At 42.2% G+C, this 16,441-nt stretch overlaps 1 protein-coding gene across 1 annotated transcript in view; it reads right to left on the bottom strand.

The window, feature by feature from the left end:
- PLEKHM3 (pleckstrin homology domain containing M3) overlaps nucleotides 1-16,441 on the bottom strand; it is a 291,262-nt gene that overhangs the window by 167,654 nt on the left and 107,167 nt on the right. The window contains exon 4 of the mRNA XM_077448491.1: nucleotides 12,047-12,192. Within this exon, the coding sequence (XP_077304617.1) occupies nucleotides 12,047-12,192 (146 nt within the window). The remainder of the gene's footprint in view (nucleotides 1-12,046; nucleotides 12,193-16,441) is intronic.

The following is a 16,441-nucleotide window of genomic DNA, read 5'->3' as shown; positions in this document are numbered from 1 at the left end:
TCTTCACTTTGGGAAGGAAATGGGCGGGCAGTGAAAAACAGGCAGGGGAGCTTCACTCCATTAGGAATTAGCATTATTGGAATAGGGTGTAATATCTACATCCACCACAAGATGGCGCCAGACTACCGAAAGATTTTAGAAGGCCGCAAAGCCGCGGCCTCAATTACTGGCCGGCGCGGCCCGATGCAATTGCGCGGCGGAGTTCGGGGTCCAAATGGAGATGGGATACCCCAGCAGCGTTGCCCCAGTCGCCAGGACACGAATTCTAGGCGCAAATGCGACCAGGCACCCGGGGTTTGTCGAGCCCTGCACTAGCCTACATTTGGGGCGTGGGAAACGCAAAACGTGGCAAAATCACAAAACGTTTCTATCCTGGATGCGATTCTTCCATGGTCAGGAGAGGGAGGTTGAAGCTCACCTAACCACAGTAGTATGTGTACATTGACACATAGGCTTTTATGGAGTCGAGTTTAGGATCTTTGGCAAAAAAACGCCAAAATCTCCTAAACTCGAGTTTAGGAGCAGTCAGTGTAGGCTAATGAAGCCTAATAAATGTCCTGACAGCACTCATCTATCTATCTACTGTTTTCTGTCAATACATAGCTATACTTTTTTTCCAAATTCACTGCAATAATTAGGATCATGTGATACCTTTACTCCATTATTGAACCTGTGTGTACTTATGTTTTTGCTGCAGCTATATTGCAATAGTGATAATATAGAGTATGAACTGATGTGAGCCATTGTGTACTGAAGAGCATGTCTGTTTTATGTAAATGAGCTATATAGCATTTTGCTGAAACTGCTGAAATACAAATATGTTAACAGACTTACAAACCAATGGATCTGTAAATCTCAAGTGGTCTTGTGCTCTCTATCAAACCGTATAGGGTGACCACGTGTTCCAGATTGTCCGAGCATTTTGCAGGTCTGTCCCAGGTACCGGACACCTTCATTCTGGAACAATACAGTGTCCCGGAATACAGTGGTGATCCGAGCTGTCACTGGAGATTGCTGGAAATGTGGCCCTGTGTGGCAGCCCGCAGTGGAACTATTATTTCCCTTTACAATACATGTAACTAACACCTCACCGCCGCACAGCCCCACTTAGGACACAACCTCCACTCACCCCCCCCCCCCCCGGCTGTAGCAGAGCCCTGGTCCCGCTATATGACACCTCACAGCCTGCTGCTCTCACACCCGTCTCTGGTGTATATCAGCACAGCACAGCCAAGTACCCTGTTTCCACAGAGCTTCCTGAAACTGACAGACTACTGGGGAGCAGCCCTCCGATTCACACTGGAAATAGAAAGACGTGGCTAGACGGCCAGATGTCACTCCAGGTGGCAACAGAATTTAGGTGGGAATAGAGAATTCTTACAAATTTCAAAACCTCCATTTCAGAGAATAGTGACACTGGGACTGGTAGCCCTTCACTTTTGGGAGATGTGATATCCCCCCCCCCCCAATCCCTACAGGTCCCAGCAAGAATGTGTGAAATCTATGGGGTCATACGCTTAGATCTAAGGGGTTCATGCTGGGACTTGTAGTCCTTCAATTTTGTGGGGGAGTCACATCCTTAGATATGAGCGGATCATGCTGGGACATGTAGTCCTTCACTTTTGGGGATGTGATTCCCCCCAAAAGTGAAGGAGGACAGGTCCCAGCAAGAAACCCTCAGAGCTAAAGATGTGACACCCACTCCCTGCCCCAAAAATTGGCAGTTTGGAAATGTGGTCACCCTAACACTGTATAGCCAGGTCTCTGCAGGCTATTCTACAGTAAAGCAACACAGCATGCTCTGAAACTTACCCCACTCTGATTAGACAGTGAAGGGGAAGCAGCACATAAACAAGATTGTCCTGGTGCTTTCCCCTTCTGTGTGAGAGTTCACATGGACACTGTGCAAAGCAAAAGCACCCTAACTGGATCCCCATTCCCCTACAGGCCCGAGTACTGTTGTGCGGAGGATTACAGTATCCAGATATTAAGCCAGATACTAGTACTTATGCTATTTAAATGTAGAAATTAATTGTATTTATTGCATAACTGGACCAAGCTTTTGCTAAAGTTCAGCTATCATAATAAGAATTAGTATACGTGGGCAATTTATATATTAGGTTTAGGTAAGTTTGAAGTTGCGTTGCTCTGTAAAATCCTATTTTCGAGATTTGAATGCTGCATTCCAGATTTGTCAAAGGCATCACAAACTGATCTAAGCAATACACAAATCTCAGTGTACGCTAGCCCTAACAATAAAAGTTCTGAAGAATTAATCATTAATAAAAAAACGCACATATGTAAAAATTTTCATTTATGATATTAAATAATAATTCTAATTTCTTTAAAGTCAGTGAAGAGGTTATAAAGTTCTCTTCTATATTATGAAAAAAGTGCAGTTTTTTTATTAGTGAAACCCAGCCTTGGATGTGTGAGGTGTAAATTCAAAGGCTGCAGGAGACCAGTACATACATGACACCACCTAGGTAAAATACAGAAAGTGGAAGGCTGGAGGCCTAATGATAAGAAACAAGGTATCTAAAGTGGCTTTAACTGCTTCTGGACCACCCAGCGCATATATATAGTGCAGCAGGGTGGCCCGGGGGTGGGGCAGGCGGTGTAGGGGGCGCGCGCATGCTGCTGGAGCGCCACTCCCACTGTGATTGGACACAGCGGGAGCCAGTGGGTCTGATGGCTGCCGCGACCCGTCAATCGTTCTGTGGAGAGACTATGGGGTGTACCAGCACATTGATTATCAGCACAGCCCCATCATATGTGCTACCACATCTGCCAGTCAGTGCCCATAAGCTGTCAGTGCCCCATAAAAAAAAAATGACAGTACCCAGATCAATGCCAATCAGTGCCCACCACAGTGCCAGTCAGTGCCAATCAGTGTCCAGGAGTTAAATCTGTCAGTACCTCGCCAGTGCTCATTACAGCCGCCAGTCAGTGCCACCTATCAGTGCCGCCTATAAGTGCCCATCAGTGCTGCATATCAATGCCGCCTATTGGTGTCCATCAGTGCTGGATATCAGTGCCCATCAATTCTACATATCAATGTCTCCTCATCAGTGCAACCCTCTCAGTGCTAACCCGTTAGTGCTACCTCATCAGTGCCCATCAGTGAGGGAGAAAACAAAATGTTATAACTGAAATGAAGAAAACCTTTATTTTTTAAATTGCTGTATTTTTTAGTTTGTTTAGCAAAAAATAAAAACCGCAGAGGTGACCAAACACGACCAAAAGAAAGCTCTATTTGTGGGAACAAAACAATAAAAATTTTGTTTGGGTACAGTGTAGCATGACCGTGCAATTGTCAAAGTGCGACAGTGCTGAAAGCTGAAAATTGTTCTGGGTGGGAAGGGGTGAAAGTGCCTGGTATTGAAGGGGTTCAAATATTTTTTTTTTAGCAAGAACTCACCTATGTGGTCTTTTATTAAACTCTCCAGTATCTTCCCAGCTATAGAAGGTAAACTAACAGGTCTATAGCTACTTGGTAAAGACGTTGATCCTTTTTAACCCTTTCATGACTAAGCCCATTTGTGACATTTGGTGTTTACAAGTTAAAATGTGTATTTTTTGCTAGAAAATAAATTAGAACACCCAAACATTATATATATTTTTTTAGCAGAGAATCTAGAGAATAAAATGGCGATTGTTGCAATATTTTATGTCACACAGTATTTGTGCAGCAGTGTTTTAAAATGCAACTTTTTGGGAAAAGGGACACTTTCATGGATTTAAAAAAAAACGAAACAATAAAGTTAGCCCAATTTTTTTGTATAATGTGAAAGATAATGTTAGTAAATAGTAGTAAATAGATACCAAACATGTCACACTTTATAATTGCACGCACTCTTGGAATGGCGAGAAACTACGGTACCTAAAAATCTCCTTGGCGATGCTTTAAATTTTTTTTACGGTTACCAGGTTAGAGTTACAGAGGAGGTCTAGTGCTATAATTATTGTTCTCGCTCCGACGATCGTGGCAATACCTCACATGTGTGATTTGAACCCCGTTTACATATGTGGGTGCGACTTCCGTATACGCTTTCTTTGCTGCGCAAGCTCGCGGCGACGCTTTTAAAAAAAAATCTTATTTATTTTAAAATTAATAAATTGTTTAAAAAAAAAACATTTTGATCACTTTTATTGCTGTCACAAGGAATGTAAACATCCCTTGTGACAGTAATAGGTGGTGACAGGTACTCTTTATGGAGGGATCAGGGGTCTAAAAATCTCTCCTTTACACTTCAAAGTATTCAGATCGCTCTTTTCGGCGATTCTGAATACTGTATATTTTTTTTAAACCGGCGCCATTGGCAGCCGAGTAAACAGGAAGTGACGTCATGATGTCACTTCCATGTTTACGTCAAGGAGACTGGAATGAAGCCGCTTACGGCTTCATTCCAGTCTGTCCCTAGCCACCAGAAGCGGCGGATTGTTGATCAGGGCTTCGATGGAAAGCCGATCGCCGGCTCTAAAAAACAGTACCGGGATGATGCCTGCAGCTGCGGGCATCATCTCAGTATAACCCCCGAAAGCCGAGTATGCACATCTGCGTACGCTCAGCGGCAAGGGGTTAAATATAGGCACCACATTGGCCATATGCCAATCCAGTGGTACTATTGCACTCATTAACGAGTCCCTAAATATTAGGCTTTGAAATGACAGAGCTCTATTCTTTTAGTACCTGTGGGTGGATGCCATCTAGTCCGGGTGCTTTATCCACCTTTATTCTGTCTACATATTTCTGGACCATATCACTTTTGAGCCATTGTGCATCATTTGGGGCTGTATCACTACCATCCACATTATGGATATAAGCTCCCCCATGCTTCTTTGTATACACAGAGCTGAAGAAAGTATTTAATAAATTTGCCACCTCTTTGTCCCCCGTCACCCACTCTAGATTATTTTGTAAAGGGCCTACATACTCAGACCTGACCTTTTTACTATGAATATATTTGAAGAAATTTTGGGGGTTCTATCTTTAGCTTGTTTTGAATTTTTGCATCTTTGATTTCCTTTTTACATATTCTGTTATATTCTTTGTAACATTTAAATGATGATGGCGTTCCTTCATTTTTATATTTTTTAAAAGCTCTTTTTTTTATTATTTCTAGCCATTTTAACTTTGGCCGTGAACCAGATAAGTTTAAAAGGCTAAAAATAAAACCTATTGCTCATGGGAATATACTTTGCAGTGAGTTTACATACAGTCACTTTGAAGAATTCACATTTCTGTTCTGTGTCCATTGATGTCAATATTCCCCCCCAGTCTAAGTCCTGGAGAGCAACCCTCATTCTTGGAAAATTTGCGCTCTTAAAGTTAAGTATTTTTATCTTACACGTATGTGTTTGCTGCTTACAGCTAAAATGAAGGCTCGGTTCACCCTTGTGCGATGCAGGAACCCTGCAAATCCACTGCATCTCACCCCCGACTCACATAACAGTTCACACTGCCATATGCAAATTGCCGGGAGTGTCAATACATTTTTATGACGCCCCCATTTCAGCTTGCATATCGCACTGCAAACTTACTGTGTGAACACCCATGCGTTTCGATTCTGGTGCAGACCAAAAAAAAAAAAAAAAAAAAAAGAGTCCTGTGCGAGTTTGGTCTGAATACGATCCAACATCACCCATACTATCTGTATGGCTGAAATCTCATCGCGCGGACATCGCATGTGATTTGCACTGCAATGCAATCTCAGAGCACGCTGGTGTGAACTGGCACTTAAAGAGGAAGTAAACTCTCCCACTCTGATAATTCTTTTCATTTAGACCATTATATTAAGTCATGATCAGACTATAGCCACTGTAATCTAGTCCAAATTGCATATTGCTTACTGTTTAAAGAAACTTTAAAAAACTTGTTTCCAGGGGTTAGGCAGCACCATCTTAAGTATTGTTTTCTGAGTCCACAGTGGAGTGTATTTCCGCCCTTACATTGAGCACTTCCTGTACTGTTAACCAAGCCTCCTTCTTAGTCCAACATTTCTATGGCAACCCTGCTTCCCTGTTCATAGCTTACTTATTTATTTCATAGTATTTACTTGTGCCGATGTCTAATGTTTTCCTTTGTCAGACTTATCAGCTTCAGCTGATAAGACTGCAGTAATGGCCAAGTTTAGACTGTATGTGAGGTCACATAGTGTGTAGGAGGAAGCTCTGAGTGATTAGCAGAGTTCAGTGTTGTGCCATAGGAAGTCCTGATAACAGATACATAAGACATAGAGAGTGTGCCTTAAATCAGGGGAGATCTGAGCGTGCTCAGTGACTTCATTCTACAGAACAACAAGGATTACAACAATACTAAGCAAGTAAAGAGATATCTACAAGCAGTGTTCATTAGGGTTTTTTTATGCTGATTTACATGGGACAACATTGTGGGGGAGGGTTTACAACCACTTTAATGAAACCATGTTATGGTCACTGCAACCCAGATGTTCTTTTACATAAATATTGGTAATAAGCTCTGCATGGTTTGAGATTACTAAGTCCAGCAGAGCATCATTCCTAGTCCCATCAAGGTTTAAACATGCTAGGAATCTACTATAATGTTTCTACACATCTGGTTTCCTGATTTCTCAGTAGTTCATGTACTATGTATTAGCTAAACTTGGCTGCAGATTTAGAGCCTCTATACCAGTGATGGCGAATCTTGGCACTCCAGATGTTTTGGAACTACATTTCCCATGATGCTCAACTACATTGCAAAGTGCAAGAGCATCATAGGAAATGTAGTTCAAAAACATCTGGAGTGCCAAGGTTCGCCATCACTGCTCTATACAATACCTGAGAGAATTAATGTGTATATGACATGACAGATTGCTCTTGGAATTTTGTAACATTTTCAGTGTTTATTATTCTTCTTCTTTTTTTTGTATTGGAAAAATATATAATCTTAAGAAACATTGTCAATTCTAAAAAAAAAAAGGTTTGAACATGAACTACAGGTTTAGCCATTGTAACAGTGGTGGCTGGTGTTTTTTTTTCTTGGGGCGGGGGGGGGGGCTGGCAAACAACCATCTCCTCCCCGGGTCAACCGGTGGCATGCCCCCTTCAGTAGTCTTGGGGTTGGTCCAACACCCAGCAAGATAGGAGGTGCTGGATTAGTAATTGCATCATATCTTCTTCTCTCTAACTGTGATCAGCCTACATTTCCCATGAATCCTTGGGATGAGAGTAAATGTGGGAGGTATACTAGGCTTGTACATGTAAATGTGAACTCGCCTACTTTAACAGAAATCACACCCCTCATTATGCAGCCAGCAAGCCATACATACCACACAGTATGATAGGTTACAGTCTTATAAATGCAAATAATTTTAATATAAATGCAAATTAATACAATATTATTTTAATGCATTTAATAAATACATTAAATTTAAATTAATACATTTAATATAAATGCAAACCAGTGCAGCTTATCAGTGTCCACCAGTGCTGAATGTCAGGGACCACCATAGGACCAGAATGTTGGGGGAACACCATGGGACCAGCATGTCGGGGAACACCATGGGACCAGCATGTCGGGGAACACCATAGGACCAGCATGTCAGGGAAGACCAGGGGACCAGCATGTCAGGGAAGACCAGGGGACCAGCATGTCAGACAAGACCATGGGACTAGCATGTCAGGGACCAGCATGGGACCAGCATGTCAGGGAACACCAGTACAGAGCTGGGATGATTATCATCAGTAATCCCCTTGTATATACACAGGGGGGAATCTCCCGCGGTGTCCAGTATTGTATACGAGACCACTGAGCACTAATGCCCCGCCCCTGCCGTTATTATGATTGACAGCGCCCCTATAACGGGGAGCTGGACATCAGCGCTCAGCGTTCTCGTATACAATACCGGACAGTAAAGGGTTTACTGATGATAATCATCCCCACTCTGCACGGAGATAGCAGGCAGGCAGCAGCGAAGGGGGGGGGATAGAGAGTGGAGGGGGCCGGAGTGGAGGTGGAGTTGGGGTGGTGACTGGCAGGAACAGAGGAGGAGGAGGGAGGAGAGAGGAGGACACCTCCTCAATGGGCGGCACAGACTTTAAGACCCCTCCTGCCCACAACATGTCTGGTTCCTCTTGCTCGGCTTTCAGAGGACTACAAGGGGGTGTACCAGACCACTGGCTGAAGTTCAGTAGCAAATTACAGAGGAACTACAGAGTCCAGAAGAACATGGATGGCAAAGTGGGTGAAGGTAGGAGATCAGCAACAAGGACATAGAAAAAAAAAATTGGCTGCAATTCTACTTTAATAGCAAAACACTTTTTTACCAAATTCCATTCAGGTTACTGTCATCAGCAGAACTCTTCATAAGGGTGTTTTTTGTTTACATTGCTTAGTTCAACCTATCATAATGTAAACATTTCTACATGGTAGAAGAGGCTACTTCATGTGCTAAAAAGTCAACAGGTGATAGCAGAAAAGAATCCTTCAACATCTCAGTTTTACCGTGCAATAATAGAAAAATGGATAATTTTTTTGCAGTTTAGTTTTTACATGTAAAATCAATATTCAAGGCTGGTTTAGCAAAACTATAGGGCAGAGAATGGCAATGTTGATTTAATTTTCCCCATGTCATTTAGAGACTAAAAGCGGAACCTGTGTGGTTGCTTAGAGTAATTCCATGGTTCTTCTATTCCTCCAGTTTTCACAAATCAGCATCTTTCGTTTTGGGTTGGCAACATCTACACTGTGTTAAGTTTCGGCCTAGGTTCACATTGGTATGATTTGGCATGCGATTTGACATGTCAAATCGCATGCCAAATTGGAGGCTATAGCACCGGCGGACAAAGTCGGCGCCACACCGATTCCCAAAAGTAATTCCTGTACTACTTTTGGCAACTTCAGGAGGCGATTTGTATAGACATCTGTGCAGGAACCCGCACAGATGTCTGTCAAATCGCCCCCCCCCCCCCCCCCCAAGTCGGACTGTATTACCGGGTTGAAATCGTTTCTAACCCACAACAATGTGAACCTACGCTAAAGCAGTAGTGAAACTTTTTTTTTTCCTTTACAGTATTCAGTTCTTGATGGGATAAAGTACATGTAGTAACTGTCCTGTAAAGACAAAGAAAAAAGACCAAGTAGCCCATCTATTCCCCTTTCATTATTATTATTATTTTTTTTTTAACCTTTTCATCTATAAATCTACCATTGCCCCAGCAAGTTTAAATTTACTTACTTCACTACCTCTGCTGGAAGCTTGCTCTTTTTGTTCAACATTTTGAGGTCATGCCCCCACATTCTTGATCTTAGGAAAAGGTTAAAAAGAAATTCTAATAGTTGGGCTGGTGTTATTTTAAAAGAAGAATTATGGCTAAAGCTTTTTTGGCTATAATTTTCCTGGACTGGTAGCTAAGTAGAGAAGCTAAGAGTTGGAGTGGCTCCCACTCCCACTCCACAGCCTAGCACTCCAGTAATCACTGGAGGAGCAGAGCAGAGAGAGTGTTGCAAACCACTCTGTCGCAAAAATACCTTCATTTATACATAAAATGACACCTGAAAATCAGGGTCACATTATTAACGCTCTTATATATGCTTCTGGATCAGCACTGTCAATAAATGAAAATGCATACAGCATTGGCAGGAAGCTTTTAAATTATTATGACGGAAAGGGGGGTGGTTACCTGTTCTCATATATATATATACGAAAGAGGGGAAAGAACACTTGGGACTTTAAATGAGGTGGTGACGTGGTAAGGTTGATTGCCTCCATCCCCAATTATATGAAACGGGGAATGGGGGGGGGGGGCAACCAAAGATTGGGACTTTGAATGAAGCACATAGGTACATAGTAGGTGAGGTTGAAAAAAGTAACATGTCCATCAAGTCCAACCTATGTGTGTGACTACATGTCAGTATTACATTGTATATCCCTGTATGTTGCGGTCATTCGGATGCTTATCTAATCGGTTTTTTAAACTATCAATGCCCCCCGGCTGAGACCACCAATGGTGGAAGGGAATTCCACATCCTTGCCGCTCTTACAGTAAAGAACCTTCAATGTAGTTTAAAATTAGAAGAAAAGAGGTTTAACCTTAATGAGTGACCAAGTGTCTTGTTAAACTTCCTTCTGCAAAAAAGTTTTATCCCTATTGTGGGGTCACCAGTATGATATTTGTAAATTGAAATCATATCCCCTCTCAAGTGTCACTTCTCCAGAGAGAATAAGTTCAGTGCTTGTAAGCTTTGTTGCCCTTCTTTGTACTCGCTTATTTTCAGTACATCCTTCCTGAGGACTGGTGCCCAGAACTGGTCAGTATACTCCAGGTGCAGCCGGATTAGAGTCTTGTATCCAGATTACATTTTTACTGGAAATCCATATATTACCGTATTTATCAGTGAATAACACACACTTTTTTCCCCTTAAAATCAGGGGAAATCGTGGGTGCGTGTTATAAGCCGATCCCCCGCCGATTGTGAGCCTTTCGGGCGCATTCAGACATTCACGGCAGCTTTCGGATGTTTTCAGTGGCTTTCGGCCACTCTTGCAGTCCCACGTGAGCCAGCAAAAGCCGCTGAGAACGGCCGAGAGCCGCCGAGATACACAGGACATCCGGCTCTGTATCTCGGCGGCACCATTTTTAAACGGCAAGGCTGCAAATGACACTGACAAGGCTGCATGACAAGGCTGCAAATGACACTGACAAGGCTGCATGACATGGCGGCAAACGACACTGACAAGGCTGCAAATGACACTGACAAGGCTGCATGACAAGGCTGCAAATGACACTGACAAGGCTGCAAATGACACTGACAAGGATGCATGACAAGGCTGTGTGGGTAGAGCCCCACCTGCTGTCAAGGGGAAGGGGGTGATCAGGGGTGCAGGGGGCAGGTTACTGAACATGTTACACCCTAGATACGGGGGTAACGTGTAACGTGTAGCATGTCGGAAAGGTGAAGTTATTTTTTAAGGGTTTCAGTTTCTAAAAAAAAATTCACCAAAATCACTCACAGTTCATCCCTACTAACCAGCTAGGAGAAACAGATAATACATGACATATTGACAACAGCTATATTTGGTATTAATCCCATACCAAGAAGGCCGAGTAGTGAGAAATCGGTCTATGCTCAAAACAACTCCTACAATGGTACCTACTTTTATTTACTTTCCTACTTTGTGCATGAATGGATGGATGGATACATGAATGTTCGGATGCTAAAGGTCACAGAGATTTTCCAATCCTTTAAAGAAAGTCTGTGAGATAAAAACTGTTTCTCACAACTGGAAATGCTAGTTACTGCAACTCTAAACAGCCTGATTGTTCCAATCAATGCAAGCAGGTATTCAAAGTTTATCTTTCAACCTTCTTCCCCCCTGTAAAGCTAGCCATGTGTTGCCTGACAAAGGCATTCAAAACCTAATATAGATATATACATGCATTGAAAGAGTATGAGATGTGGTACCCATTTTTTAAGTACAGAAACATCTGAGTTTGTAAGTGTGTTATGCCCCGTACACACGAGCGGATTTTCCGTCTGAGAAAACTTGGCTGGTTTTTCCGATGGAATTCCGCTCAAGCTTGGCTTGCATACACACGGTCACACAAAAGTTCTCTGAACTTTCGACCGCCAAGAACACGGTGACATACAACACTACGACGAGCCAAGAAAATTAAGTTCAATGCTTCCGAGCATGCGTTGAATTGTTTCTGAGCGTACGTAGGAAATTTACATGTCGGAATCTGTAAAGACGATTGGAATTTCTGATCGGAACTTTTTCCGACCGAAAAATAGAGAACCTACTCTCAATCTTTTGCTGGCTGGAATTCTGCCAGCAAAAGTCCGATGGAGCATACACATGGTCGGAATTTCTGACCAAAAGCTCACATCGGACTTTTGCTGGCAGAATTTCTGATCGTGTGTATGGGGCTTAAGATTTTTTTTTTTTCTGCTAACTGAGGTTACCTTTGCATCTGACATTCAGGACCCAGTTTTCATACAGTAACCGAGCCCCATAAAAGCATACATATGTCCAAAAGAAATAAATGCATTGTTCAAACTGCAAATGTCACTTTACCATACCTTGTGCTTGGAAGTGTCCCAATTGTGAACAAGACGGGCAGGTATAATGAAGCCATCGTCCAAATGGCAGGTACTACAGTAATACCAGCCACTATAACTGCATACTTTTGCTTTCCCATTGGAAAGACCTATGGGCCTTTGACAACCTGTAACAATCAAAACAAACAAAAGCAATATATATTATATATCAAGACTTGAATTTACAGTTAGGTAGTATAATACAGTAAAAGAGGCATAGCAACTAGAACTTTTGAATTTTACCCAACAATCCAGGATTAAAGTGTATCTATGGTCAAAATTATAAATCATATTGTAATTTCCACAATGAATTTTAATGATTTTCAGCCCACTCCTCTTAACTACTTAAGGACCTGAAGGATTTGCCCCCTTAATGACCAGCCAATTTTTTTCGATGCAACACTGCGTTGTTTTAACTGACAATTGCGTGGACATGTGACGCTGTACCCAAACAAAATTGACATCCTTTTTTTCCCACAAATAGAGTTTTCTTTTGGTGGTATTTGATCACCTCTGTGATTTTTATTCTTTGCGCTATAAACAAAAAAAAAATCGAAAATTTTGAAAAAGAAAAAGCAATATTTTTTACTTTTTGCTATAAAATCCCTCAAAAAAATATAAAAAACAAAACAAAACACATTTCTTCCTCAGTTTAGGCTAAGGATTTTCGGATCATAATGAGATTTTCCCTGGATCAACTTTACCTGTAAATGTTAGTACCCAGTTACATTATGTACATTTAGGAAAGAATCCAGGCCTTTCTTAAACCAATCTACTGAGCTTGCCAGAACCACCTCAGGAGGGAGCCCATTCCATATTTTCACAGCTCTTACCGTGAAGAAACCTTTCTGTATTAGGAGATTAAATATTTTTTTCCTCTAGGCGTAAAGCGTGCCCCCTTGTCCTCTGTGTTAACCGTAAAGTGAATAACTCAACACCAAATTCGCTATATGGACCCTTTATATATTTGTACATATTGATCATATCCCCCTTAATCTCCTCTTCTCAAGAGAGAATAAATTCAATTCCTCTAATCTTTCCTCATAGCTGAGCTCCTCCATGCCTCTTATCAGTTTGGTTGCCCTTCTCTTCACCTTCTCCAGTTCCCCTATATCATTTTTGAAAACTGGTGCCCAAAACTGAACTGCATATTCCAGATGAGGTCTTACTAATGATTTGTACAGGGGCAAAATTATATCACTCTCTCTGGAGTCCATACCTCTCTTAATACAAGAAAGGACCTTGCTCGCTTTGGAAACCGCACCTTGGCATTGCATGTTATTATTGAGCTTATGATCTACCAAAACCCCCAGACCCTTCTTCTTCTCCACTATGGATTCCCCCAGTTGAACTCCCCCTAGCATGTATGATGCATGCATATTCTTAGTCCCCAAGTAAATAACTTTACATTTATCAACAGTAAACCTCATTTGCCACACAGTTGCCCAATTAGACAGAGCATTGAGGTTGGCTTGTAAATTGGCTTGTAAATTGGAGGACCTTTTTCCACTGCATAGCTTGGTGTCATCTGCAAAGACTGAAATTATAATTTTAATCCCAGACCCTATATAATTTATAAAGTTATTAAAAAGTAAGTGTCTCAGCACTGAACCTTGGGATACACCACTGATAACCTTAGACTATTCAGAGTAAGAATCATTAACCACTACTCTCTGAATTCTGTCTTTTAGCCAGTTTTCTATCCATTTACAAACTGATATTTCCAAGCTTCACAGAACAGCTGAATTTATACTGAGATTACATTATACACAGGTGGACTCTATTTACTAATTAGGTGACTTTTGAAGGCAATTGGTCCCACTAGATTTTCATTAGGGGTATCGGAGTAAAGGGGCTAAATACAAATGCACGCCATGCTTTTCAGATACTTATGTAGCGGCGGCTCCTGAAGAGCATGCGCTATGAGTTTTTCAAAGTTAAACTTTGCCTAAACGGCAGTTTGGTTTGGGTTTATTTGTCTAAATTGGACCTCTGCATCAGTCTGACTGGACTGTGAGATGTTCAGCCTGGCCACAGAGGGCACTGTCTCTTGTGGTAGGCATGGAACTATGGTCTGGTTAGGTGCTTAAGTTACTCTCTTTCGGAGCCAGGTCAGTGGGAGTGGCCCTCTCGCTGTGCCCTCTGGGAGAGGGTATTTAAGATGCGGACATCATGTGGTTCGGGGTTCCGGTCCAGTATGAGGTGCTGACTTCATTGTCCTGGTCCTCCTGACCAGCCCCCAGGAAGGCTATGGCCTGGGGTGCGGATCCACCTGACTTTAATGTCTCGGGGCTGGCTAGCCCGAGGCCAGGAAACTAAGGAGGATTCTGAGGTGGTTGGGTGCCGTCTCCGGTTCAGGAGAGACCCAGAGTACTTCAAGCATTCCAGGGGAGGACTCTTTAGAAGAACACTACGTACGGGTTGGTTTTCTTAACAAGAGCCTGGAAGGGCTGAAGTAACCGAGAGAATCCGGTCTTGTGGATATCGTCAAGCAGGCTGAAAGATCCAGGTATCCTACAAGCATTTCAAGTTTAGTTTCCCTACATGTTCTACAACAACGTCTGTGGCAGAGACATTATTTTGTACGTTCTACAACAATGTCTGTGGCAGAGACTTGTTCCTGAGTAAGCACCTTGTTGGCTGCTAGGCCTTGTGAGAGAGGAACTGTCCAACCTGGGTGACCATCCAGCAGTAAATGGCTATTCTCTGGATACAGTCAAAGTAAGCAAGTTCTTCAACGTTTTTGACTTTGACACTAAGCCCTTGTACACGCGGTCAAAGAATCCGTCGGAATGTGTCCTATCGGACCATGTTGTCGGATAATCCGACTGTGTGTGGTATGCATCGGACTGATTCCGTCGGAATATCCGTCGGACCCAATTTTCCAACATGTTGGAAATATTTCCCGACCAACTGGTTCGATCGGACATACTCCGATCATGTGTAGAGAATTTTGATTGGACCAAGTGCCACGCATGCTCAGATCAAATTCCTACATCAAAGCTATTGGCTACTAGCCTGAATGTAGTCCCATCGTAACGAAATTACGTCATCACGTTCTGAATGATCGGATTTTTCGACAACTTAGTCCGATCGTGTGTATGCAACAGTTTCGGACAAGATCCGACGGATTTGGTTGTCGAAATCTCCGACCGTGTGTACAGGGGCTAAGAGTACCTGAACTTCCTTTCCAACCCTCTGATCCCAAGTTTTGCAAATAAAATCTATTCAAGTGGATCTGTTATGTCTCAAGTTACTGGGCTATTTACCACGGGACATCCCCTAGACGTACCACAAGGAGAACAGAAGGTAATGGTAAGCCCAAAAATAACCAGCAGCTCCTTCGGGTGTTGGTGCTACATTTATTTGTAAAGCACAACATTTATAATTTTCCTTCCACTTCACAATTATGTGCCACTTTGTGATATTCTAACACATAAATTCCCAATAAAATACATTTAAGTTTTTGGTTGTACCATGACAAAATGTGGAAAATGTCAAGGGGTATGAATACTTTTTCAAGGCACTGTATATGTATGTAGTTTTTAAGTGTACCTGAAGCCATTTTTTTTTTTCATTTTGAAGAGTGAGAGAGGGTTAAAAAACGGAGTCAAGTTTTTATTGCAGTCTTTGATCTGCTTGCCCCTCTCTTTATTCTTGTGACCATTTACACAGGACTATAAGTGAGAAAAAAACAACAACATTGGAAGTTGTCAGACAGCAAAAGAAGAAATTGAATTTTTTTTTAACCATTCCTCACTTGAGTTTTGGCTTCAGATATATATTAAGAATGCTGCAGACATATCAGCTGACTGCAATTGACAGGCTGGATTTTCCAGGCTGATAGCTATTGTTCCCTAAGGATAAGGCTTGCACTAGGGGTGTTAGCTCAGTGTACAGGAAAGTTTGCTAATCTAACATGAACATGCTTGTACATATACCCACCTTCAATAAAAAAAAACAAGCATTGTGCAATATTTGAGCCCAGCTCTAGATAGGTATTAATTATGCTTCATATTTGAAATGAATACTCATTTATAAATGTATAGAGAGCACAGAAAAGACCCATGTGGTTTGGATGCTCTGCAAGTTTAACTAGTATTGGCAGATCTCTTATTGTCTAAAGTAGAAGTATGTGCAAAACTTTTTTGTCTTACCGTATATACTCGAGTATAGGCCGACCCGAATATAAGCCGAGGCCCCCAATTTACCCCCAAAAAAACTGGCAAACTTATTGACTCGTGTATAAGCCGAGGGTGAGACATGCCTGTCCATCCCTGTGTGTGTGTCCGTCCATCCCTGTGTGTCCGTCCATCCCTGTGTGTCCGTCCATCCCTGTGTGTCCGTCCATCCATCCCTGTGTGTGTGTGTGTCCAT

Source organism: Lithobates pipiens, unplaced genomic scaffold (assembly GCF_037356315.1).
Source record: "Lithobates pipiens isolate NorthernLeopardFrog02 unplaced genomic scaffold, aLitPip1_a1.2 Scaffold_22, whole genome shotgun sequence".
NCBI lineage: Eukaryota > Metazoa > Chordata > Amphibia > Anura > Ranidae > Lithobates > Lithobates pipiens.
Note: the sequence above shows the minus strand (reverse complement) of the source record. Positions and strands in the feature narration are given on the sequence as shown.